At 44.3% G+C, this 27,924-nt stretch overlaps 1 protein-coding gene across 1 annotated transcript in view; it reads right to left on the reverse strand.

Annotated features, from left to right (window-relative positions):
* The window catches only part of LOC116502538 (cytochrome P450 4F22), a 33,130-nt gene extending 8,539 nt beyond the window's left edge, over positions 1-24,591 (reverse strand). Inside the window, exons 1-9 of the mRNA XM_032208418.1 lie at positions 24,449-24,591; positions 20,236-20,458; positions 17,779-17,923; positions 13,913-13,966; positions 10,998-11,125; positions 8,765-8,886; positions 5,970-6,237; positions 2,699-2,765; positions 657-786 (exon numbers count right to left, since the gene is read on the reverse strand). Of these exons, the coding sequence (XP_032064309.1) occupies positions 657-786; positions 2,699-2,765; positions 5,970-6,237; positions 8,765-8,886; positions 10,998-11,125; positions 13,913-13,966; positions 17,779-17,923; positions 20,236-20,457 (1,136 nt within the window). The 5' untranslated portion in view covers position 20,458; positions 24,449-24,591. The remainder of the gene's footprint in view (positions 1-656; positions 787-2,698; positions 2,766-5,969; positions 6,238-8,764; positions 8,887-10,997; positions 11,126-13,912; positions 13,967-17,778; positions 17,924-20,235; positions 20,459-24,448) is intronic.
* Between the last annotated feature and the right edge of the window lie 3,333 nt (positions 24,592-27,924).

Here is a 27,924-nt window from a genome sequence, read left to right on the forward strand (position 1 = left end):
GGAAAGAAAGGGAATAATACGTTCTGATGGTGATTCAGCTTTGGGTATTCAAACCAGACCAAACTCAAAGCCAGGAAGCTTGTAAAAGGCAAATGTCTACTAACTCTGCAAAGCATAAATAACACAATAAACAGAGGCAGACGGAAATTTTTAAAAGCCAATCATGTTGCTGTGAAAAACAACGGATGGATTTACAAATTGGCTTCCAGCTAGGGAGAGCTGCCGTTGAGTCCCGCTCTCATTTGAGCAGCCAAAGTCCTCAGCCTGCTCTTGAAAATGAAACCCTTCCTAAGCATCTTTTTGCTCTTCCCCATTTCTGACTCACTTTGGCCAAGGGGGTATTGGCATTGTGACACAGACATGTAATACTCTCCAAGCAGACAACTTCAAGGACACCTTAACAACAGGTTCTCTAACGCTAAGCAAACAATTTGCATAATCCTCAACGATACCATCATTTAATTAACCTCTGGACCAGAGTTTCTCAACCTTGGCAACTGTTGTGGACTTATTCCCACAATAATTATGTAACATTATAACTTCACACCTGGAAGACATTAGCTCTGCCTTAGTTCACTTTCTCTTTCAAATAACATCTGAATCTGCCTTGTTTTTCCACCCTCTGGACTGCTTTCTTTCTGCCCGCAGCCCATTACCATTCAATTCTTTCTGTTTCCCGTCCCTGCAGCAGATCTCGAATTTCTGCCCGGCACTGGTCTTGATACGTGGGGTGTTGAGCCAAATTGTATAGAATCCAGGACAATCCACTTGCTGTAGTGTCATGGCCTGAAACAAAAGGAAAACCACATGGAAACTACCCAGGGCAGGACTACGTGATAGTTATTCAAAGGGATCCCATTTGACCACTTTTGTTTATGATAAAAATGCCAAGGATTCCAAAGAAAATTCTTCTTTTACATTTGACAAAGTAGACCACTGCCTACTTCTTGGCAAGCTAGAAAAATCTGGGATAGAGAACCTCACCACCAGATGGATTTGTAATTCACTGACAAACCATACTCAATGAGTAGTCCTTAAGGGCACTACATCTATTGTACATGGAGGGAAGTAAGCAGTGGGAAATCACAAGGCTCCATCTTAGGCCCAGTACTTTTCAATATCTTCATAAATTATTTAGATAAAGGAATAGAAGGGGAACTCATTAATTTTGCGGAAGCTGGTTCATATTTAATGATTGTCCACTAGGACTGCAAGGTCCCTCTCACAGTTGCTGCTGTTAAGCAAGGTTTTACTGCTATTAAGCAAGGTTTTGTACATGTATCTTTGGTTTTTCCTGCCCCCCCCCCCTGCTCAAGCAGGAGAACCATTACCATTTCACACAGGTGTCTGTCCAGTTTCTTCTTTAAAACCTCCAGTGATGAAGAGGAAATTGTGAAAGAACAAATGATAAAATGGACGCCAAACTTTGGCTATAATATTGAATTAGACAAATGGGAAAAATTGGGGGGAACAAACTTAAAAATGACACTATCAGTTGCATTCAAAGAAAACCAGTACAAAATGTTTTACAGATGGCACCTGGCACCAACAGGGTTAGCTAAAATCTTAACAAATACCTCCCCAAAATGTTGGAAATGCGAATCAATGCACAGATCATATTACTATTTATGGTGCACCTGTGAGGAGGCTAAAACGTTTTGGAAAAAGATCAAAAATTGGCTGGAGGCAATAACGGGGGTTAAAATAGAATGGAAACCTGAAGTTTTTAAAATTAGGAATAATGTCTGCGAAATACAAAAAAGAAATCCAGTATTTAATATTACATATAATTACAGCGGAAAGGATTGCCTTTGCCCAGAAATGGAAAAACAAGTGAGATGAAATAATAAGAAAGGTTATGGATTGTGCTGAAATGGACAAACTAACTAAAGAAATCCAGGGAAAAGAAGAATTCGAACTCTACCAGATATGGGATAAATGGTATCGGTGGATGGAGGAAAGAAACAAGAATCAATGAAGGAATATAACAAAACTCAAAAATAATACTTAGAGTAAAATAAGAGGGTTAAGAATGGTGAAATCCGAATGAAATACAATAGAAGGGGAAATAATATAAGGTGAGCAGTATCGATTGATGATTGCTATTAGAAAGAACAGGAAGCCCGTTCGTATTGTATTGTGTAAATGTGGTGTACGTCTAGGTTTTGTGTGCGTGTATTTTACATTTTTGTTAATAAAAAATAAAAAATAAAATAAAACGCCAATGAACAAGTCTAACAATTAAAGGGACACAAGTCAGTTTGGTATAATCCAAACATTGGTTTTGAAAGATAATGATAGTTCCAGAAGCGGAATGATCTTAATTGGATAGGCACACAGTCCAAAGGCCAGGTATTCACTGTGGGCTGGAGAAGAGGGCCCAGAAATTGGAAACCTCAGCTCCTTTGGGTACAAATATCAGTCTGTTGCAGCCCATGGAAATAATCAACCGATAATACAGGGCCTTCATTCAAAGCATTGTGCTTAGGATACGTCCTTTGCCAGGGGCCGGGCATGGGGAAGAGATGCAAAGAGTAAGATAGAGCACCAGAGAAGGCAGTGAACAACATAGGCTCTACATTGATCAAGCCATTGATCAAAGTGGAAGCACAAGTAACTCTTGCAGCTTGGAATGGAGGCCCCAGGTTTTCTTTCGGAGAAACCCACTGCATGCATGAGATCCATTCACCCGTCCCACCTTCAAACATGAATGTGTCAGCTTCAGCGGCTATGTCTTCATCGGACAAATGTTGACCCTCTTCATCCTACAGTGAAAAAAATCAAGTGAAAAAACTTTATCCTACAGTGGGGAAAAAAATTATCGAGACAAGACAGCCTGGGAATCTCACTATGGTGATGCTGTTTCCTGAATCAAGAGTCTCGCTCAGCATGAACTCGGCATGAACTGCCATCCTCCCCCTCTGCCATAAACAGCCTTGAGTAAACCTTGGCTGGATCTGTTGGGATCCCCATCTCCAGAGCAATTCACAGTTTTTCCATATATATCGGTGGCTTTTGGCAAAAGCTTCTGTTCCAATGAAACCTGCAGACCGAAACCTCAATGTCTCTATTAGTAAATAGCAGCATTCTACACCGGCCTTTTCAAGAGGAGAAACACAGCATCATTCGTGTGAATTCATTCTTCATATGTGATGAAGAACAATGAGCATCCAGATCAGTGGTGGGTTTCACATAATTCCACCACCGGTTTGCCAAAAATGTCAGTGTGCACACATGCGTGTGCACAGAGTTTCTGCGCATGCATGCATGCACGGCTTCGGCACATGAACACGCACACGGCTTCTGCACATGAACGTGTGCTTGACTTCCGTCAAGCGGTAAGGCTTGGTTGAGCAGCCTTTTGGGGCCTGCTCCCCTCCACCTCTGCTCTCCGGGGGCAGCGGATGCTTCTCTCTGCACTGCTGGGGGAGCATCTTGTGCAATTTAGCAGCTGTGAGCTGCTACTTTCCTCTAAGTCCCATTGAGAAAGCTGCGGCTGAGAGATGTCCCTGCCTTTGCACCATTTTCAGATGCCCAGCTTGCTAGGCTGCCCCCAACCCTGCCGTGGCTGAAACACCGGCTGCTTTGGGAGACACTAGCCCAGCGGGGAGGAGGAGCAGCTTGGCAAGCTTTGCAGCCATGTGGCTGCCCCCAACCCCGCTGCGGCTGCGACAGCGGCGGCTTTGGGAGATGCTGGCTGATGGGGAATGGGGGTGGGCTAGTGCGGAGGAGGTAGTTCTGTGGATGCACGTGGCGAAGGCGAGGCAGGGTGAGCGTCTGAGCTGGTTTGGGGGCATGGCCAGCCTGCTGTCCCTACCGGTTCGGTGACCCAGGCCCAATTTCCACTACCGGTTCACCTGAACTGGTGCAATCTGGTAGGAACCCACCTCTGTACCACAAGGTTCCATCTTAGGCCAGTACTTTTCAATATCTTCATAAATGATTTAGATGAGGGAATAGAAGGGGAACTTACCAAATTTGCAGATGAAACTAATCTGGCAGGAATAGGCAACACCCTTAAACACTCAGAGCCATTTGGACGGGTTCCCACAGAAAAGAAAACAGAGAACCACAAAACCTGGGTGGGCATGACCAACTCAACATCACTCCCACCCAGTCACATGACACACACCCAGGCACACCCACCCTGGTTTTGTGCCTCCGGGTGTTTTCTGTAAGGAATGGATCTCTTTTTCTCTCTCCTTCCCTCCTTTTCTCGTTTTTCTCTTCCTCTCGCTCCCTCCCTTTCTTTTCTTTCTTTCCTTTCTCTTCCCTTCTTTCTCATTTTTTTCTTTTCCGTCTCATTCTCTCTCTCCATCATTTTCTCATTCCTGTCTCTCTCTTTTTCCTTTTCTCTCTCTCATCTCTCTCTCTATCTTTCCCTCCCTTTCTCTATCCTCCCCCCTCTCTCATGCATTGCCCTCTTGAACCATTTCCCAAAACAGTCGAGGATCGGGTGTTTTTTTTTTGCTGATGTTCTTTCTTCTTCTTTGGCTGATTTTTACCATATGATTTAAATCAAGATTCATTTCAGGTTCCCAGATAAATGAACTCTTTCGTCCCCCTGCTGTGGCTCCCTGCCAGCAGGCTGGCCCCACCCCTTGCCTTCCCAGTCACTCCTCGCGTGGGCAGAGAAGGTATGGGTGCCAGCGGGGAGGGAGACTCGCTCCATATTCCAGAATGGGAGGGAAGCGCCCCTGGACTTGCCTCTCATCTCGCTTGTTGATGCTGCACGCACCTGGGTCACCCAGGGAGACGTGCACTTGCTCTCTACCCTGAGACACTGGCTGGCCCTGCCCAGCTGCAGTCGATGCTCTGCGTCACAATGGGCTCCAGGAGGAGGAGGGGACGCCATCTCCCCACAAGGCGCTGCAAGACCAGCGAGCAGGCTAAATTAAATTTGCGCTCTAAATTAAATTTACACATCCTCCGGGTTCCGGCCACCTAGTCTTCACACACACATGCATGCCAGAAACTGGAAGACCAGGTGATTGGCGTGCATATGCATGCTGGAAACCAAAAGCTCAGCTTCTCGGCGCATACATGTGCTGCTCTTCCAGTTTCTGGCACTCCTGCGCATGCATGCCAGGAAGCTGCTCTTCCCGTGCACGTGCTTTCTCAATTTAGTACTTGGTGCTGAAAAGGTTTGCCAACACTGGTGTAGGGTCTCCTGCTTGGGTGGGGGATTGGAGTAGATGACCTACACGGAATCCTCCAACTCTGTTAATCTAATCTAATCACATCTTTTTTTTAAAAAAAATTTTTTTATTTCCATTTTCATAACATACAATCACATGTATACTATACATAGCCAGTATCATATAGTATTAAATAATGATTACATCAGTTCCTCTTGTCATCAACGCACCCCAAAAACATTAACACCCATTATTAGCTCTTCTACTCTCTATACACCTCTTTCTTCTCCCTCTCTCCTACTTCCTATCTTCCCTCCATCATCCTCTCCTACTCTACTTCCTTTCTCCTTCTCCTCTCTCTGCATTCCACTCCTCCTTATCATCATCCTCCTCATCTTCCCCCCTAACCCTCTCTCCTATCCCTCTCTTCCTATCTTTCTTCTCCCTTCTGCTTCCCACTCTTCCTCTCATCGGAGTATTTCCGCTTCCATATCAATATACTTAACATATCCTAGTTTTAAAGAGAAAAAATAAATAAGAGAAGACAGTATACATGTGGAATCAAATTACATTAAAATCTAACACCACTCGTCAAGCCTAATATTCATCCCTCCCTCTCACCCTCCCGCCCAACCCCCCCCCCGCCTTCCCTCCCCCGACTTCCCAGAACTCATACACGGTATAAATCTTTAACAAAAACAGTCTAAAATAAATTGGAAAAAAGAATAGAAAATTGATAACATCTTTACATTGAACTTAGTGCCTCCTTGCTAAGCAAACTTTAAGCAATTTATATCACTAACCACGTCTGAGAGTTAAGTAGATACGTACCTTGGCTGACAACAAAACATCGATGAAATCAATGGTTTTGCCCTTCTTTAACGAGAGCCAGACATTCTCGCCCAAGTGGTTAATTGCCGTTCGCCGTTCCTGAATCACATTTGCTGTGAAACGATGCACAATTTTACATGCACGACGGAAACGGTATCCCTGGGGTGACAGGTAGTAAAGGCAGTCAGGGTGCAAATAGAGTTTACTGTGCCTGTGCACCACAAGGGCGCTGAGCTCCAAGATGGCCGCAATATAGTCACTTGATTTCCTGTAATGTATCCAAAGGTTACAAGAAAAAGAGTAAGAGATTCAATAGGAAGAAGCACTTAGAATTCAAGAATATATTTTTTCTTAAGAAATACAAGGAAGTCTTAACATTGCTTAGACTGCAGTGTTTCTCAACCTTGGCCACTTGAAGATGTCCGGACTTCAACTCCCAGAATTCCCCAACCAGCATTTGCTGGCTGGGGAATTTTGGGAGTTGAAGTCCGGACATCTTCAAGTGGCCAAGGTTGAGAAACACAGGCTTAGAGTAATATATGCCATTGGTCTGAAGAACTGAATGTTAACATATCTATGTAACATAAATGTCCTTGTAGCTTTCTTTTTCTACACTTGTAACATTCATTAGACCAGCGGTCACCAATTTGGGTGGTCCGCAAAAGTTTTTTGCATTTTTTATATTGCACTAAATCAGGAGTCCTCAAACGTACGTCCCCTGGGCCAGATATGTGCAATGAATGCTTGTGTTGCTACAGAGACTCTCCCCCTTTGGGGTCTTTTTGTGTGGGCCGGAGGGGGGGGGCAAAAATTCCGACTTGGGGTCTGCTTCAGCCTCCTAGATTGGGGCTTTGGGCGAAGGCTGGAGGGAAGCACCGCTGGTGGCAAAGAGCCGGAGGGCCTCGTTCCAGTGGGACTGCATCATGGCCTGCAACTCGCTGACTATCTCAGCCCGTTGAACCTCCAGGCACTGATATCTGGCCTTGCACTCCCGCAGGTCTTCCCTCTGCTTGGAGAGCCAACAGTCCTCAGTGAGGTGCTTCTGCTGAACCTCCTTCTCGGTCAGATCCGATCTGAGCCGAGGTGGCGCAGTGGTTAGGGTGCAGGCCACTTCAGCTGACTGCAGTTCTGCAGTTCGGTTGTTCAAATCTCACCGGCTCAGGGTTGACTCAGCCTTCCATCCTTCTGAGGTGGGTAAAATGAGGACCCGGATTGTTGTTGAGGGCGATATGCTGACTCTGTAAACCGCTTAGAGGGGGCTGAAAGCCCTATGAAGCAGTAGATAAGTCTTAACTGCTATTGCTATTGCTATTGAACTGAGCCAGCTATTTTGCCAACTCTTCCGTATGGTGGCTGCTTAGCTCCACCAACTGCTTCCTATTGGGGCCCTAAGGAACCCCGGCGGGCAGGCAAGGAGTGGCTGGGAGGGGAGGGGAGAGTAAAGGCCTGCAAGACTCCCCTCAACGCGAGTGACATCAAGTTGGCCATGCCCACCCGGTCACATGACCACCTAGCCACACCCACCCAGCCAGTCATTAGGCAGATCATATTAGTGGTCCGCGGGATTTAAAATTATGAATTTAGTGGTCCCTGAGGTCCGAAAGGTTGGGGACCCCTGCATTAGACAACACTCGTCTGTTAGAAAAGCATCTGTAGTAAGCTTTGACCTGGAATTCTTTTTATTTTCCAATACATCTGATACAACAGAAACATCTGCCTTCATCAGAAAGCCTGAGTCTATTTGATGGATTCAACGTCCAAAGGATTGACAGTGCAATTCTATGCATATTTATGCAATATGCTGAGGCTGAAATGTGGGAAAAGTTATTCTGTTTATGATATTTTAAAGAGCCGAGGTGGCGCAGTGGGTAGAGTGCAGCACTGCAGGCCACTTCAGCTGCTAGTTCAGCAGTTCAGCGGTTCAAATCTCACCGGCTCAAGGTTGACTCAGCCTTCCATCCTTCCTAGGTGGGTGAAATGAGGACCCGGATTGTTGTTGGGGACGATATGCTGACTCTGTAAACCGCTTAGAGAGGGCTGAAAGCCCTATGAAGCGGTATGTAAGTCTAACTGCTATTGCTATATTCTGGATCAAAGAGATAATTCTCATCACTTTGAGAAATGTGAGCTGTTGTTCTGAAAAAATTAAAGACTTTTAACGCCCTACTGTAAAAGAAGAGTTGGCTTTCTCTAACAAAATTCCAGACACATCCAAAGTTACTAAGCTATTGGGAATCTTTTTGAATGGGTAAGTAAGAATGCTGTAATATTCTGACATCATCCATTCTTTCTATTTTTGTAGAAGCCCAAATGTCTGAATGCAATTTTAATAACATTAAACTTATCTATAAAGGCAATGATTATTTCTAGATTTAGGCTGCCAATTTGGGGCAGAGGTTCTCACCGCTTGGAGGCTGGGGATAGACATAACATGTTTTGAGAGGATAACAGCTTTGACGCAAAATGCCTGGATCCATAACATTCTCTTTTTCCCCACTGAGTTTGGGGAAATTGTTTGGGAGAATTCTTTATTTTTAAAAATGATGTTAAGCTGAGTTTAAGACTTAGACTACAGATTCCATGTGTTTCTTGCCTCATCATGTGGAAAAACACATGCCAATTATTTATTACTGAAATGAAATTGCAAAAATTGAGATTTCTCCCTCTGTGCAGTCCTGGCTTCAGTATGCCCATATATTTGGAAAAAAAATTCAGTTATTGGCCTCCCAGAATATAACATACATTCACGCTTATCTTCCTTTTATTGCACTTCTTCATACTGCTGATTTACTTACTCTTGACAGTTGCTATTAGAGCTGAAAACACATTTCTGCAAGCTGTCCAGAGTCATGAGGCTGATGTCTTTAAACATGTCAAGAGAAATGGGGCCTGCTGAGATCAGCTTCTGCCACTTGGCCTGTAAAAAGATGGATAACAAATACATCAAATCTAGAAAAGGAAGAAAGTGATACCAGGGTTAGGGGGGTGGCCCAGATCTTGCACAAGGCCAAGGCAGATGTGATTCAGGATGAGCAAAGGGCTATGCAAATCCCTGGGGAATAAACCAAGGAGAGAGAATACTGATATTTCTTATCTGCATAGGGAACATTTTAGAGAAGGTAGATAGAACAGAGAGGTGGAGAACTATGCGCATTTATTTTACTTAGCATATGACATCTACAGAAGCCATTCAATCATTGATGATGATTATGTTATTCATTAAGCCATGTCCCTTAGCAGTTATCTGGCCATCTCTCTCCACATCATGTATATATGTTTAAATAAAGCATCAGCAAATACATATACATAAAGTATGTGTACAATAAATGAAATAAAATATTGACAAAACCATGATAAAATTGCCCTAATATGGCACCACAGAATCTCAATAGGATAGAGCAGTGTTTCTCAACCTTGGCAACTTGAAGCGAATGCTGGCTGGGGAATTCTGGGACTTGAAGTCCAGACATCTTCAAGTTGCCAAGGTTGAGAAACACTGGGATAGAGGCTCTAGTTCAGAATCTAAGATCTACCCATCTAACGGTTTCTGGTATGGCCACAAAACTATTGCAAGAAGAGATCATGTTCATATTGATTGGGCATGAAAAACTGTCAAAGTCTTCTGTATCTCAAATGTGCCAAGTTTTCAGAATTCAAATCAAAATTATTTCGTATTACGGTGCTCCCAATATCAATTTCAGCTTTTCTAAGATTACTGCCATATCAAAATCTGATTTGTTTATATGAGAAGGTCTGATATTTAAATTTCAGAATGGCTATTATGTGATAGAACAGTAATGGTGAACCTTTTTGTAAATGTGTGGCAACATTGTGCGCATACGTGCCCCACACCCACAATGCAATGCACACTACCAACCTGTGCATGGGCGAGTGACTCTACCCCCATGTGTGCACAACCCCCCGCACGGGGGGGGGGAGTTTTCACCCTCCCCAGACTTCAGGGAAGCTTCCGGAGGAACCTGGGGAGGGAGAAAAACGGGTCCAGCGAGCCAACCAGAAGTTCAGAAATGGACTTCCGGAGGGCCTCTGGGGGGCATTTATGGGTTCCAGGAAAGCCTTTGGAGACTGGAGAGGGTGAAAGTGCCCCCCCTCGGAGGTCCTCTGGAAGCCAGAAACAGATTGTTTCCAAACTTCTGGTTGGCCTGTTGGGCTCATTTTTCACCCTCCCTAGTTTCCAGAGGCTTTCCTGGAGCCTGGGGAGGGCGAAAACAGCCTCCCTCGGCCCTCCGAAAGGCCGCAAAGCAGCTGGCCCGCACACGTATGCACCCTGGAGATGACAGCCCGCATGCCAGCAGATGTGTCTCTGTGTGCCACCTGAGATATATATAAATATATCTATTGGGAAAGGAGGGTTGGAGGGAGAGGGAGAGAGAGAGGGAAGGAGGAAGGGAGAAAGAAAGACATTTGAAATAAGATACCAATTACAACATACATTGTGTAAGAACGGAATGATCTCTCTGTCCCAATGTTAGAAGGAATGCTCACAAAAGAGCCGTGAGCGCTCAAAGATAAGAGCCGAGGTGGCGCAGTGGTTAAATGCAGCACTGCAGGCTACTGCTAGATCAGCAGTTCAGCGGTTCAAATCTCACCGGCTCAGGGTTGACTCAGCCTTCCATCCTTCCGAGGTGGGTAAAATGAGGACCCGGATTGTTGTTGGGGGCGATATGCTGACTCTGTAAACCGCTTAGAGAGGGCTGAAAGCCCTATGAAGCGGTATATAAGTCTACTGCTATTGCTATATCATAAGATGCCATAAGAACTTAAACTCCTGTTTCCTTCCCATTTCAGTTGTACATCTAGATCAATGTTTCTTAACCTTGGCAACTTTAAGTCCTGTGGACTTCAACTCCCAGAATCCCCCAGCCAGCAGAGCTGGCTGGGGGAATTCTGGGAGTTGAAGTCCACAGGACTTAAAGTTGCCAAGGTTAAGAAACACTGATCTAGATGCAGAGGTGCAGAGACATTTAGTGAGGAGGGGAAGGGGAAGAAAGTTTCAGAAGAGCTTACATGCATGATGTCTGTGCTCTGATTGAAGATTTTCACATAAGGCTTCAGGATATCAAAATGAAAAGCAGGAGTGAGCATGCGCCGGTGCCGTGCCCACTTTGTCCCACTGCTCAGTAACAATCCATCTCCTGTGGCGAGAAAAACGATTGAGGCAAAGTTCCTCTGCCTTGCCCTGGGAGCAAGCCCCTACTCTCTGGGCGTCCTTTGTCCTATGGGGCTGTTTGGGGGTTAAAGTGGCTGCCTGCAGGGTAGCGTTGGGGGGGGGGGAGCCTTACCGGTTGTTAGAGGGCCTTTGGCTGAAACGGATATTAAGACAGAGGTGTCAAACTTGCACTGTTATGGCATTGTAACGTGATGTATCGAGCTGAGGTGGTGCAGTGGTTAGAGTGCAGCACTGCAGGCTACTTCAGCTGACTGCAGTTCTGCAGTTCGGCGGTTCTAATCTCACCGGCTCAAGGTTGACTCAGCCTTCCATCCTTCCGGGTAAAATGAGAACCCGGATTGTTGTTGGGGGCGATATGCTGACTCTGTAAACCGCTTAGAGAGGGCTGAAAGCCCTATGAAGCGGTATATAAGTCTAACTGCTATTGCTACTTTTCCCCCCTTCGCTATATCGGGTGTGGACGTGGCCAGAATGTGACGCAGCCCTGTATTAAGAGAAAGAACTCTCCGGAAGCCCCCCTGGCCTTTACCACCTGGGTCATAACACAGTGGGGCTTGTGATAATCAGAGACAATCTTTCAACGTAAACAAAACAAACCATTTGAACTAACTATAAAGTACATCTTGGCAGCTGCTCCATCTGTAAGATACCCTTAGCCCGTGATGGCCAACCTATGGGATGCGTACCACAGGTGCCACGCGGAGCCATTTCTGAGGGCATGCAAAGTGTTGCCCTGTCAGCTTCAGGACTCATGTGCGTACTGGCCAGCTGATTTTCTGCCTTGGTTCTTGGCCGTTTTTCACCCTCCGGAGGCTTCCCTGAAGCCTCCAGAGAGCTAAAATCTGCCCAATGCACAAACCGGAAATTCGGGATGGACTTCCAGTTTGTGCGTTGGGCTGTTTTTCGTCCTGAAGCCTCTGGAGGAAAAAAGCAACCTAACAGGCAACTTCGAAGTCCGTTCACAAACTTCTGGTTTGTGTAGTGAGCCATTTTTTGCCCTCCCCAGGCTCCTAGAAAGCCTCTGGAGCCTGGAGAGGGTGAAAAACAGACCGGGCCCCCCGGAAGTCTGAAAATGGGCTGTTTCTGGCCTCCGGAGAGCCTGCAGGGGGCGCGGGGGAGGCCCTTTTTGGCCTCCCCAGGCTCCAAGAAAGCTGTGTGCGCATCTGCGGAGCAGCAGGGGTGTATGTGTCACACGTGAATGCTCAGGAGGCACGGTGAGGGGGGGGGCATTAAATTATGGGGGTGGACCTCATTTATATTGATTGAGGCAGAGTTTCTGGCAATGATTTGAAGTCCTTCCCAGATTTCTCTCTAGCTGGCTTAAGTTGTCATCCGATCCACCTGCTGCCTTTTGACAGGTTATCCCAGGTCTCCCCCCGCCCCTCCATACGTTTCCCAACCTCCATTCAAACGTTCACAGTAATGATAAAGAAGGAGAGGCGTGGTGTATGTTAATGTAAACTGGTTTTTCCTGTTTTCCTTTTCTTATCCCATGACTTCAGTTTCGTTGATGTAACACTCTTACTTTTTCTGGACTGCATGTACACGCACGCCCATCATGCTGCACCATTTCGGAGGAAGCGACTTTATTTTGCTTACCCTGAAACAGTACAGAACGATGGGCATGTATGTACATGTAAGTCCTCACTTAATGACCATTCATTCAACAACCATTTGAAGCTACAGTGGTGCTGAATGGACCTGCCTTCAAAGTTCCAGCTGTTCCAGTATCCCTGTAGCAAGGTGGATAAAATTTAGGCCCACTCACACGTACAACCCCTCCCACTGCCCCTCACCCCCAGCTGACTTTGGCCATTGTCTTCAGTATTCACTGGGCTCACCCATCTGGCCAGTCTCAAAATAAGGCCCTGGTTGTGTTGGTGCAAATGAAGGGCACGTCAAAGGAAGTGGGGCAAAAGAAGGTTCCAGCCAAGAGTGGCAGGTGGGGGGGGCAGGCAGGGCCAGATGGTGTGGGCAAAAGGGCAGAGATGGGGGGAGATGGGGGGGGGAAAGCTAAAGTGGAGGCAATCCCTTACCTTCTTCCGAATGGCTGGGATGCAGGCGGTTCCTGGCCTATTCACTCAACAATAGTAACTGGGATTGTCAGAACTGTTGTAGGGCAGAGTCACATGGTGTCAGCCTCTGCTTTGCTGCTGCTTCGGCTGCCATGAAACGGGGAGGGAGGGCATGGTATTTGGGAGGGGTTACTCATTGTCTGGAGGAAGGTTCTGGAGCTCAGCTGCCTGTCAGACTACGCATGCGTGGGAGATTCCCGCCAGGACTAACGGCACCGACATTCCATCTTCGTGATGCCTTTTGAAGTTATCTCACACCTGACACTTGGGAGAATTATGATGGGACTGTAACTGGGATGCCAAGGGGTGGGGAATGGGTTATTCTACATATCAATCGCTTTCGCGCCTAAATAATCAGTCTTCGCTTCGCTATGCCTTTAATCATTTATAATTAGTAAAAGTACACTTGATTTCTACTCATGGAGTCTCGTGGTCTTCTTTCCTAATTATCTAATGGAGAGGTTCTGACACATGGCTTTTCACTTAAAAAATTGCAGCATTTAGCAATGGAGTCGCCCATCCCAGTTAGGATTGCTAAGCGAGGACTACCTGTATGTCTATGGGTAGTACTTTTCTTTAAAAAACATTTTATGGTCCTAAAAACACCGTTGCCTGTTATTGCGTGTTAGAGCAATTTTGCATAACCATCTATTAAAATAAAGCAAGAGGTATTTTACCAAGCCAGGGCTTCAGGAAGCCGTAGAAGAATTTGTCCTTGGGAGCCGTATCAGCTGCAGAGAAAAACAGAGAAACAGTTTTCCTGCTGCTCTCTGTAAAAACAGTAAAATAGTTCCTACCTCCCAGTTCTGAGAATAACGTCCCTAAAACTTCATGTTCCTCAGCAGTCATATATGAGCCAACACTGTGAGGTGGCAAAGAGGTTGCGTTAACAGAGGGATTCAGTCAAGATCGAGTGAGGGACTCATACAGGGTTGTCAAACTCGCAGCCCGTGGGCCAGATGCATCACGTGCTGGCCCCGCCCCCTGCCCAGTTTAGCGAAAGGGGGAAAAGTCTCAATGCGTCATCTGACGCCGCCGTGACGACGCGAGTTTGACACCCCTGTACTAATGCCACTCTATAAAGCCTTAGTAAAACCACAGCTAGAATCCGGCATCCAATTTTGGTCACCACACTATAAAATAGATTTGGGACTCTAGAAAGAGTGCAGAGAAGAGCAACCAGGATGATTAGGAGACTGGAGATTAAAACATATGAAGAAAGGTTACAAGAACTGGCCATGGCTAGCCTAGTGAAGAGAAGGACCAGGGGAGACAGGATAGCAGTCTTCCAATATTTGAGGGGCTGCCACAGAGAGGAGGGGGTCAACTTGTTTTCCAAAGCATCTGAAGGCCAGAGAAGGAATAATGGATGGAAACTGATCAAGGAGAGATTCAACCTAGAAATAAGGAGAATTTTTCTGACAATGGGAACAATCAGAAATGGTGTAGATTCTCCTTGGGGTGTGTGTGTGTGTTGGATTAGATGACCTACAAGGTACCTTCCAACTCTGTTAATCTGTAATCTGTAAGAATTGAAAGGCAAGAGATCTTTCTTAAACATTTGCCTTATTACTTGACTGACAATTGCCTTGCCCTTTGTACCTTACCAATCATTAGCTCTTTCCTTGGCTAGTCAGCCTGGGGCAATGCCACTGCAGGAATTAAGCAATAACGATACAGTTGATATTATTTATAGGTCCGTCATGTCCAGCTTATATCAAGAAAGGAAGAAAATTTCCTTGGAGGGCATTTTCTCCATGTATTTTTTTTTGCATTATTTATATAGGCTTTGTTCGAGTGTAACATCATTAAAGCTCTTGTTTAGAATATGTTTCAATTTCCTTTTTTAAATTCTGCCATCAATCTGATACAAGAGAGGAGATGTTAGAAGCCAACACAGTCAAATCCCTCTCAATATAGCCAACGTTAAAATACTTTGCTTCATCCTGCATTTGTAAGTTGAGTTTGATTTCTCTCCTTTAATTGTTAGCTTCTTCTAGTGCCCCGGTGTCCAATTTTTAAAGTCTTATTAAAAAAAAAAATTCAAAATAAAAGCAATTTCCCATGGAAGGATTCTTTATAATTAATTTCAAAACCTTATTTCCAATTTATCTGGACCTTTATCCGTTTTCAACTTTCTAAAATAAAAGTTTAAAGGCTTTGCTGTTTATAAAAAAAAATTCTGAAAGTGGTGAACGAAAGAAGTGTCAGAAGTCAGCACCCTTTCAAAGGCCCCAACTCTCGTTTAGCTCTTGTCTCCCAGAGCTTTAAATCAGTGGTTCCCAAACTTGGCAACTTTAAGACTTGTGGACTTCAACTCCCAGAATTCTCTAGCCAGCTCTGCTCTAATCTGTAATCTGTAAGAATTAAAAGGCAAGTGATCTTTCTTAAACATTTGCCTTATTACTTGACTGACAATTGCCTTGCCCTTTGTACCTCACCAATCATTAGCTCTTTCCTTGCTAGTCAACCTGGGGCAATGCCACTGCAGGAATTAAGCAATAACGATACAGTTGATATTATTTACAGGTCCATCATTTCCAACTTATATCAAGCTCTGCTGGCTGGAGAATTCTGGGAGTTGAAGTCCACAAGTCTTAAAGTTGCCAAGTTTGGGAACCACTGCTCTAAATCAACTGGTCTCCAGTCTCGCAGCCTCCTGATGAGGAGCTGCTGTCCAGAGCAGTTGTGGGTGTCTTGAGCCAATCATTTCTTCCCCAGCAGTTCCACTTATAGGCTTTTAGTCTTTGTGGATTGGGACCAACTACTGGGTCATTGTGATTGATTGCAGTCACAACCTAATAAGCATACAGAGATCAAATGAAAATTCATTTACCACAAAACCCTGTGTGCAATGATAAAGAGGGCCCATAAGGAAAAAGAAGTAGAAATATCCCAAAAAAATTACAATGGATTTCTACTAGACATTCCAAAAACTCACTTACTGTATGTCATATGAATATTGATTTTTATCAGTCTTCCCAGCATAATCTTCATTTTGGCTATTAAACCCAGAATTCCCACCCAGAACATCTAGGAAGGTCCAACTCCTACATTGGAATTAAAGCCATCCCATCTTGTGGAACAGCCAATCGGGAAACTGAGGTGTGCGTGCCAAAAACCATGATAGTATCACAACTACGGGTATGAATTGGATCCTCCTTGGTTGGATTCACAGAAAACGTGTATTAGCTTAGACTGGTGCCTCCCAGCTTGCAGTAGAAAAGGAGTGAATGAGGAGTTTGGAGAGAAGGCCATCGTTGGCTTTTAAGTAGGATCAATACTCCAAAGATCTGTGGTTGCAGATCAAGAAAACCAATAGCTTAATGTATTTCAATGTCAATTTAACTAAAATGAAAATGTAATTGATTCCACGTCTTTGTTTATTATGTATTTCATACTTACTTAACATATCAGAGACATGTGAGATATGTGTGATTTAGTGGCACATTGAGAGGTTTTAGGATCAGTGTTGGGCATTCCTGACTTTACAGAGTGGTTTTGTGGCTTACAATATATATGAAACATTTTATATTGAGTAATATTCTGTGTATCATATATGTGCTATATATTATAATATTGGATATTTCGGGGGGGGGGGGATCTCAAATACAATCCATTGTGATGCCAGTTGAAATCAACAGTCATAAAGGAACAATTTCAATCCATAGAATTCTTGAGTTCTTAGAACTCTTCCAATCCAACCCCAGGAATCGTCATACTATCCCTTGAAAGTAGCCCATGTTGAGCTGCATAGCATAGTCAACCATCAGGAGTTAAACCACAGGAAATGTTTTATGACATCTGCACTATGTCATAAACTGCTTTATGATAATGTTTACATCATAAAATGTTTTATAAAGTTTGCCAAATTTCAGTTCTACGGGAGACCTGGGATTTTGGATACTTTCTGTAAGCTAGTCCATTTGAGGACCCTTGGTTCAAAAATTATGGCTCTATGATGTGCTGTTTCACCCAGTTAAATGTTACAGAAATGAGTGTTTTAATAGTATGTAGACAGATTAACACAAATCCAAATTATGAAAAAAAAATCACAACAATCTTAAAATTAAGGTTCCCAATACTTTTTTCATTAAAAACCTGTATTTTAGCATCTTCAAATAAATAATCTTAACACATAGGTAAATCCAATACAAATAAATTGGTCAAAAGGCTGAATTTCCTTGACAAGCTGCTCCCCCCCCCCAAGTATTATATCCTTAGAGAAATCACAAAGCCTAGATTTGGCCTTGGGGTGGAGCTCCTAATCTGAGCCTCTCTGCAGTGAGCCTGTCCATGGCTTTGCTTTGGGTTCAGTGATCCCTGCTACAGAGAATTGCCAACCTTTGCTTATGGCCTAATTATATGGCTTTATCTACTTGCGATTCCATCCACCTTTAAATAAACCAGGTCTTTTGCAATGTGAATCCAACCTGGACACGCAGTCAGTGCCCACAAGGCTCTACAGAGTCTTTGCCAATTAATTGTGGAAACCCTCCCCCCAATCTATTCCCAGTTTCCTCACCACTCACCACCACAGTACCTGATGCTGTTAGGACTTGCTTGATATAATCAGGATGAACCAATGAGAAGACTGGCAAGAAGGGTCCCATCCACACGATAAATGTCGGGGACAAGGCGCTTACAATCTGGACCAATTTGGCCATACCTTCTTCAGTGGGTGTAATCTGCAATGAACGAAGGCATTGAATGCTGGTGCAGACAGGAGGAGAAAGATATAGGGCTAGTTGGCCGAAGAAAGAAGAGAGATTGGAGAAAGACTACAAGGAAGAGCTTTGCTCTGAAGGGACGCTATTGAATCTATGTTGAGGTCATGTCCATATGTTGGAAGCATCTACAGTTCTACTAAACTCCATTGAGCAATAGAAATGCAGGGGCACTGACTAAGAACGCAATCATCTCCTTTCCTTTTCATCAAGTCTAGGCAGGCTTCTCCAAGTGCTACAGTTCCACCAGGCTACATGTTTTTCATGTCCTTCTAATAATGCCATCTGTGGTGAGCCAGAAAGAGAACTTTCTCTGTTGTGGTGCATATTCTTTGGAACGGCATCCTCCTGATATCCAAGCATCATCCACCACCCTAAAGTCCTTAAAAATCTCCTTATTCTCACATTTCCCAACTGTTTTGTTCTGACGGTTTTTTGGGGAAGGGGATAATATATGGAGTTTGTCTTTTCTGGACATTCAGAGTTTCTTCTGTTTGTTATCGGTTCTTTTTTAATGTAAGTTATCCACAGTGGTTCTGGAGTTCAAGATTGCCTTTAAAGAATCTAACTAAGAGCGAAATAAAACATATTAAGACGGCATTGAACAGAAGAAATGTAAATAATAAAAACTAGAGATTGATTTCCTTAATCATAAATAAATAAAGCCAAATCAGTGGGAAAATGGCAAATAGAATTGGGATCATGATATGAGGGCTACAAGGCTTTTAGTCGATACAATGGTTCCACCAATGCACAATTTATAATGGAAAGCACATCTTCTCTTGCAAAACAGCAAGGGCAGCTTGGAGAAAGGAATCTGTCTGAAAGAAAGGAATAAATTAACAGTCTTTTCCCTTATTTTCATGATAATAATCAGCTCTTTTTTCTCTCTCCTCCAGCACTTTTTTAAAGCATGCCAGGACAACTTACTGTATATGGCAAACATCACATCTCAGTTGTCCTGGAGATTTCTTTTTTTATACTGCCTTGTCAGTGGCATTAATTTGGAAGAATTAATTAGCAAAAAGGCCCTGTCTGCCCCAGGGTGGGATGCATGAGCAAATACAAGCGAGAGGTTGACATGTATCTTCCCCAAAGAGCCAAAATTTGGAACAAGAATAACCTGGGGCCTATTGGAGAAAGGATGAATTATATATTTCCAGAGCCTATAAATATCCCCTTTCTAGCTCCCCAGCAAGATTAGCTAGTTGCCGCTTCTCTTGTATTCTCAATAGAGAGCTGGAACAAATGGCATGACAATGATTCATCCTGTGTGTGTGTGTCTGTGTGTGTCTGTGTGTGTGTATGTGTGTGTATGTGTGTGTGTGTATGTATGTATGTATGTATGTATATATGTATGTATATATATATATGATTTTTACAACCCCTGGTAAGCCCCAATTATGGGAGGAAGCTAACTGCTTCCATCATCTGTCATCTGTCAATCGGCTTGTCACAAGAGTCCATCACGACAGAAACCCAATATTTTTACTGTTGCCTTTGTTATATTTGTGTTTTTTTTAATTTGTGCTGAAGTCTCCCTTTATTTATTTATCAGCACAAATATATATATATATATACACACACACACACACACACATATATATGTATACATATATATATGTATATATATATATATATATATATATATATATATATATATGTATATATGTATACATATATATATGTATATATGTATGTGTGTGTATGTATGTATGTATGTATGTATGTATGTATGTATGTATGTATGTATGTATGTATTTTAGAGTTACAACCCTGGTATGCCCAAATATGGGAGGAAGCTAACTGCTTCCATTCTCTGTCCATCGGATCGTCACAAGAGACCATCCAGACAGAAAGCCCAATATTTTACTGTTGCCTTTGTTACATTTGTGTTGTATTTGTGCTGATAAATAAATAAAGGGAGACTAGTATAGATCTATTTCAAGCTATTTAGCTCTCATCAGCTAGCCATACCCTTAACTGGGATTAGAACCTGTGCTGTATTGCATCTTAGGCAGACATGTGTTAACCACTAAGCCACAGAGTTCTACTCCTTATCAATTAACTTTCCAGCAATTCTTGTTCTATTTCCCTTCCGCCGGAATTTGAGAGATGTACTATCCTTGTGGCTCTGTCCATCATAGGCCTCAAGGTTGTGGTGAGATCTAGGAGAAGCATCTGTGGGCAGCATTTCAGATCTCCTGTAGTGATCGCGTGTGCAAACGTTTAGATGTTGGCATCTTTCCATTCCTTATCCTAGCCGGACTTACCATTCCCAAGTGGCCTACGAGCCAATTGAAGCGAGGCGGCTGTGGGAAGCTGCGGAGTCTCTGGCAGTTGACATAATAACGGTAGCAGATGTCAAAGACTTTCAAACATTGTTGGATGAGGAGGGCCAGCAAGCACAGCAGCAGGCTGGAGATAACCATGGTTCGGAACCAGGTTTTCTCCACAGCCAGTTTCTCTAGCAACAAGTCTGTGAGGGGCAACATTCTGGGATAAAAAGAAAGTAGATAAAGCATAGAACAGAATTCTTGGAGTAACTTGTACATTTGGCAAAAGAAAAAGACCTTTGACCATGAGTTAGAATGGCCACAGAGTTGGGCTCCCACCAGTTCAGCCTGGTTCAGACGAACCAGTAGAGGTATGGGCCACTGGAGCCGGCAGCAACCGAGGCCTGCCATGCTCCTGAACCGGTTCTCTGGTCGGTGCTGTTGGCGCCGCCATCTTGTTTTTAAGTCCTGCGCATGCGCAGAAAATCTTTAATTGAACTGTGCATGTGTGCATAGTGCACATCCAGCAGGTGCACAAAGAGGCAGTAAAGCTGGCCGGAACCCACCCCTGAACAGCCACCGCTGAACAGCCACCTTCAAATCCCACCTCCTGAAGGAACCCAAGTTAAAGCACCCCAAATTTAGTCTAATGAAGAAAGGGCTCAATGGAGATACAATAGCAGTCTTCCAATAATTGAAGGGCTGTCACAGGTAAGAGGGAGGGGGGTCAATGTATTATCCATAACACCCAAGGGCAGGACAAGGTGGAAACTCTTCAAAGGAAGATTCAGCCTGGAACTAAAGAGGATTTTTCTTGCAATGAGAACAATTAAGTAACGGAACAGCTTACATCCCTTAGTTGTGGGAGCTCCATCGGTGATGTTTTCAAGAAAAGACTGGACAACCATTTGTCCAAGATGGTCTTCCTATCTTGGGCAGAGATTTGGACTAGAAGATCTCCAAGGTTCCTTCCACCCCTAGGATTCTATGATTTACACACTGTACGTTTCCTTCAGTAAGTCAGTCAATTATAGGTTATCTGGACAGTGAATCAGATATCATTTAGTCAATGAGAATAATTAAGACACTGTTCCATTGCCTGGACAATATAGGAATTAATTCTTTATTCCACTTATCTCTTACCTTTGGATATCAAATTGATTTATTCGTAACATATCTATAAAAACTAATAGTAGGTGTTTTTTAAATGATTGAACTAGTTTTATTATTTCATGTGTCTCAGAAGACAAAAATATTGCTGGTCCAAATAATGTTAACAAATGTTGTACCTGTAAATATTGCCAGAGTTACATCTGACAGATACTTGTTTGTCAACGCAATGTATATTAAAAATCCATTCTCATCATCTATCAATTTTCCCAAAGTCAATATCCCACTTTCATCCAATTTTTCCATATCATTCTCTTCCCATTTTTAATGTTGGTTTTCCTCAAAAAGTCAATTTAGCATGGGAAAAGGAATTGAATCTGTTTTATTATACATTCCATTCCATAGCTATTTAATGAATATAATTATGTCCAGAGATACTAGAGTTCTATTATATTTAGAACTTAATACTGTCCATCCAACCAAAGGTGATATATGTGTATTCCAAAGTTGCCCAAATCAGAAAATTAGCAACAATTGTTGACTTCTATGTGTGACAATAGGTAGACGTTGGAAAACCAAATTCTTCCTCATTACTTGGAAATTGCATTTTTTGTAAAAATATTCTCACAATCCAAGAATCCCATAAACATTTCTAAACAAAGAGATTCTGAAAAGAGAGTTGAGAAAAGGTTTCATGCTGTTTCCACTAGAACTGTGAATGAAACTCTTTCATGATAGCCAAATAGATTTCAGAACAACATGATGACACTAACAAATTACAGGAATTCAAGGAACAAGTTGAACTGATTCTGTGGCCATGCATAATATTCTCTGAGGTAAACTAGTGATGGCAGACAAAGAAAGTGAAAAGCTCAAGAAAAGATTAAAAAACAGGCTATTTAGGACAGGAGGAGAAGGTTTAGCCACTCATAACTAGGAATCCTGATGGAAGAAAACCAACCGGAACTAATTTTGCATGAGAAACAAATGTTCAAACTGGATAGAATTAAGGAATTTGTTCTATCATTATTCCCTTGGTGGAATAAAAATCCAGGCTGGTTCGAAGCCGGGAGAAAAATGCTGGAAATAAAATGGAGTCTGGCTACGTGGAAAGGGGGTCTCTGTTTATTTGGCTTTCCAGAAATTTGAGTGACAGCAGCCTGTTTCTGGGGTGGCTGACCCATTGGCTGTGGGAGTGGGTTCGGGGTTTTTGTTACTGAGATGCTCCAGGGGGTTGCGCGTGTAGTGAGCCTTGTCTATTTTACTATTTCAATGTGGTGAACCTATTATGTCCTAAAAGTCACGTCCTGTCCTTAGAATTTAGGTGGGGGGGGGGGGGATGTAAATTCTTCATCTCATGTCAATGCCTGGAATGCTCTACCTGACTCCGTTGTTACATCCTCAAACCCCCCAAACTTCAACCTCAAACTGTCTACTGTGGACCTCACCCCATTCCTAAGAGGTCTTTAAGGGGTGTGCATAAGTGCACCAATGTGCCTACCGTCCCTGTTCTACTGTCCCCAATTATTTGTATTCAGCCGAGGTGGCGCAGTGGTTAGGGTGCAGTACTGCAGGCCACTTCAGCTGACTGCTATCTGCAGTTCGGCGGTTCAAATCTCACCGGCTCAAGGTTGACTCAGCCTTCCATCCTTCCGAGGTGGGTGAAATGAGGACCCAGACTGGGGAGGGCAATATGCTGACTCTGTAAACCGCTTAGAGAGGGCTGAAAGCCCTATGAAGCGGTATATAAGTCTAACTGCTATAGGCCGAGTTCACACATTATACTAGGCCATTAAATGGTCTTTCTAAAAATCACATCTCAGGCGCCAGTAAACACAATCACGTTCACAGGTAACGTGTTCTATGTTCTATCCCATGTTTTAAAATAGAATAGGCAACAATTCTGGCCATCCTTTATTTAATTATATTCCACTGAATCAAGGCCACCCCTGAAGACACCCCACCATGGCCGCACCATTATCTTATCTCCAACTTCCCCTTATTAGGGAAGGATGTAAATAAAGTACTGAGGCACAGAAGTGGATTTCCTGGATCCATTGCTATCAATGCACAAATTGAATCCAGGTCTGCATTTATTGCCTTCTGAGATGATCTGGGACGGGCCTTGAGGAGTATGGCCATCTCTCAAGAACTCTCCTCCATATGTTAACCAAGGGAAGTCTCGTGTAAAGCGAATTATAATACAGTAATCTTTTTGTGAGATGATTATCACTCATGCATAGTCTTATTTAGAAAAACTAAAGAGCTGGCAAAGTCTCTCCAAACCATAACTTCAATTGGCTTCCGTCAGCTTCTCCAAGTTGTAAGCTTACTCACCATGACAAAGCACCACTACAGCAACAGCCAAGATTGCCACTAAGCCGGCATTAGCCGACTTCTGAAGGAATGGCCATTCTGCCTTGTTTGTGTTGAATCTGAGCCTGTTTCTCCCGTCCACACCTGGCCTAGAACTTCCCTTGCGCCTTTTGTTTGGCCCAAGGCAGAAATGCAGAACTGATGACCAAGAGGAAATCAGCAAAGGAGCCAATGGGCCCATGTGAGAACTGGGCAGGAGGGAGGAAAAGACTATGGACCTCTTCCCCTCGCTGTAAACGTTTGCGGTGATTCCTCTGATGTTTTGAAAAAGAATTCTGCTTCTTTTCTTGTCCCCCCCCCCCCCCCGCCTGCATTTGTTGACATTCTTGTCTGACATTGCAGGATATTAGAAAATTGCATTCAGTTATATACATTTTACTTATTATCCAAGACTTTCATTATCCACCTTTCTCTGGACACCATCATAGCTCCCTTTAAAATGCTGAGAAAGGTGGAGGGAAGGAAAACTTGTGCTGTTGAGTGGACAACGACCTAATAGCACATAACCAACCAACAGCCATCCATCCAGATTGGGACCCTCCTATTAAACTCTGTTTATGTGAAGCCAACGTCCTTCCATCCCTCGAGACAACAGCTAATGTGGCTGTAAACGGACCCTCGGGTTGCTTAGCCCAGCAGTCAGTTAACAGTCCTTAGCACCGAGCCCAGCGGGGATGCGGAAGCTCAGCAACAGGTGGGGAGAAGGGGCGGGCAGCGTCCTTACCTTGCCGTATGAAGCACTTTCTTTACTCCCGGCTGTCGTCTTCTTTACGTCCTCCAGATTGTAAGCAGCCTCGGAAAGACGCCGAGCGCGCTAACCGAGCATCGTCTCAGCCTCCGCCGTCCCGCTTCGCTACGCCAGGGAAGCTGGTTGGAAAGATTTCGCCCCCTTGTGACTGCGCCCTGCCTCGCCCCTCGTCAAACCAGGCGCCTCACTCCCAGCGAAGGACGCTCCCTCTGCGCCCTTCAGCCCGGGAATCGAACAGGGGGCGGCGTGGGAAACCCGATCTACGCTTGGCTGCTTTCAAGCGGCTTCCTGGTAGTCCTGATCACAAAAGGCCCCGTTGTTCCTCCCAGCTTTCCACTCCTGCAGTCCGTGATGAGGAAGCGCCCCAAAGGAATCCACACTCCAAGTTTCCAAGGGTAGATTTCCCCTACCCCACTGGTGGAAATTCCCCCAATGTCCCCACAGAGCATGCTAAAATTCTCCGCTGGAAATGCCCAGTGCTTTCTCCATGTTGCTGGGCAGCGGCTGCCAACGCTGCCCTCTGTGGAGCGACAGGGGCCACGGCTGTGGTTCTGGAGATGGAAGTTCCCCTTACTACCTCACCGGAGGCCTCTCCGTGTGCTGGCAGGGCATGTTTGTATGCAAGGGCCTTCCAAGCTCTCCGACTCTCGATCGCTTCATGCACTAGTTGCAAGACATGGGTCAGCAGAGGTCCTCTTTGTCAGACTCTGGCAGGGCATAATCTCCACGCCGGCCTCTGGTGAGAGTCACCCCCAGGGGATGCTCCTCAGGGTCTTCCATGCATCTTACACCCAGCAACCATCTGGCTCAGACTGGAATCTCCTCAAGTTGCAGTTCCTCCAGCCATTCCGTCTCCTCACAGCACTGGGGTGGCTGGGGGGAGGTCAACCGCAGGGCTCCAGACTCTTCCTGGTTGCTCCCATGGGTTGACATTGTGTGCTCAGCCCCCTCGGTAGACTGGGGTCTCCAGGTTGGCTAATAAAGCAGATCTTCCCTAATGTCAGACCTGTCTCCATTCAAAACCCAAGAAAGAAACACTCCCAACTCCATTGAGATAGAGAAGAAGAACTTTTACTGAGTTTGGAATTATAGCAGCAAAAGGAAGATTGGATTCAAAATGCACGAAAGTTACAGATTGAAAGTTTCTCTAAATCCTTCCCCTCCAGGGTCCAGAGCCGAGGTGGCGCAGTGGTTAAATGCAGCACTACAGGCTACTTCAGCTGACTGCAGCTCTGCAGTTCGGCTGTTCAAATCTCACTGGCTCAGGGTTGACTCAGCCTTCCATCCTTCCGAGGTGGGTAAAATGAGGACCTGGATTGTTGTTGGGGGCAATATGCTGACTCTGTAAACCGCTTAGAGAGGGCTGAAAGCCCTATGAAGCGGTAGATAAGTCTGCTATTGCTATTGCTATCCAGTGCTGAATGTCCAATCAATGTACAGAATGTGTGAAACTCATCCACAGATATTTCACCCATTTTGATTCCTAGGACAGTTGGCCTTGATATAATTCTTGAGAGCAAACCTCCCTTTCAGTTCACGTGGGACTTCGCCTCATCGGCCCACTTCCCCAACCCAAATGCCGTGCCACCGCCCCCCCCCCCCACTCCTTGTTACTGAGGCAGCCGATCGCAAGCATGCAGCAAAGTCTTTCCGAGTCTTTCCTCTAACACCTCTGGAGACGAAGGTTGCTCTTTCCTAGGGAATAAACTGCAGCCAGTCTGAAAAATTGTGTTAGCAAATCACCTGATACTGTCCGTTTATACTAGAATGATTCTTTTCCTTTAAGAGTGGGCTGATGCAAAGTTTTGTTTTAAGTACAAAAGTTCAAGGCAAAGTACAAGAGCTACTACGGTGTTTCAAAAGAAAGTAAAGAATGCCTTTATCTTGCACAACACCAGAAACTATCACTAACTAGCAGTAACATCAGAAGAAGCAGCAACCATTAAAGTCATGCTGATCTCTAACACTACATATCCCTCAAATATATTTTAGAGTTTTAGGATATGAAACATCCTATCTTCATTGCCTCAGCCTGGCAATTTAGGGATGGAATGGAACTTCCAGGGTTTCAATCAGAACAGACAGCCGTCATAGGAAAGGATCACCCAATCCTTGTCACCTTAGACACCTGGGTGCGTAGGCTTTTCAACAGCAAAAAACATAATGGATGTTCTTCGTGGACTTTTTTGAAAAACGAAAACAAGAAATCCAAGAAGAAACCAGCACGGCTGCACAAAAATCTTTCTGATAAATTGGAAGACGAAAAGGACAAGTGCAAAAAATGGAAAGAGGGACACACAAGTAAAGCAGGAGATCAGCAGATAGCCCGAATCTGCAAAGATGAAGTTAGGAAAGCAAAGTTTCAGAATGAAAAAAGACTTGCAACAAAAGTAAAAAATAGTAACAAAACAAGCTTCTTTCAACATATAAATAACAAGATAAAAGTCAAGGAAACAGTCGGTCCATTAAAGAGAGAAGATGGCAAGTAGGTAACAGGCATTCATTAATTCATTTATTATTTTATTAATAGAATTTATATGCCGCCCAATCCCGAAGGACTCCGGGAAAGGGATCTGCTGCCGCCTCGAGTGTTACCTGCATGGGCTGTGCTGAGACAAAATCCCATCACTGGCACAAGTCCCAACCATATCAGGAACATCCTGTGGGTGGTGTGAAGCACAACTTATGATTATGGCACCTGCAAGGCAAGGAAAAGGGAAATGAGGAAGGAGAAATCAATAAAAGCTAGCGGGCCGCACAGAGAACTCAAAGGACAATGAGGAAGGCAGCCTGAACTGGACACTATTCTGAAAAGAGGCTAAGAAAGCTGGTAGGCCAGGAGTATCCATCTCTTTGCTGGGACGGAAACTCCTGAGAGTTTGTGAAGTGGTTCCCATTCAGAATTTCTGCCCCCTGGTTGAGCCAGGCTGCATTTTGGAAACAGGGAAACCAGCTCCTCCCTCCCCTGTCATGATAAGGGCACACCTTGTGCTGCGTGGTGCTTTAGAGAGGGTTGCTCTCTAAAGTGGTTTAAAAAGTCAGCGTATTGCTCCCAACAGTCTGGGTCCTCATTTTACCAACCTTGGAAGGATGAAAAGATGAGTCAACCTTGAGCCTGGCGAGATTCAAACTGCCAAATTGCAGGCAGCCGGCAGGCAGCAGAAGTCGCCTGCAGTATTGCATTCTAACTACTGCACCACCGCAGCTCATGTAGCTTTTTTTATGCTAGGAAGAGGGTAATCTGATGAAGATTTAAAATAATAAGTATTTTAAAATATGTTTTTATTTCTCTGGAGAGTCTCTGTCCTCCAGGTCCTGGTTGTCCCAAAGCTGCTTTTTCAAGAGGCAACTGGACTTTCTGGTTTTCTTCTTCATCCAAGAAGCTTCTTCAGCTTTGACTGGATGGTGGGGAATGGAAGGATTTATACTCCTTGCAGACATGTGCATTCTTT

This window comes from Thamnophis elegans, chromosome 2 (assembly GCF_009769535.1).
Source record: "Thamnophis elegans isolate rThaEle1 chromosome 2, rThaEle1.pri, whole genome shotgun sequence".
NCBI classification, from domain to species: domain Eukaryota; kingdom Metazoa; phylum Chordata; class Lepidosauria; order Squamata; family Colubridae; genus Thamnophis; species Thamnophis elegans.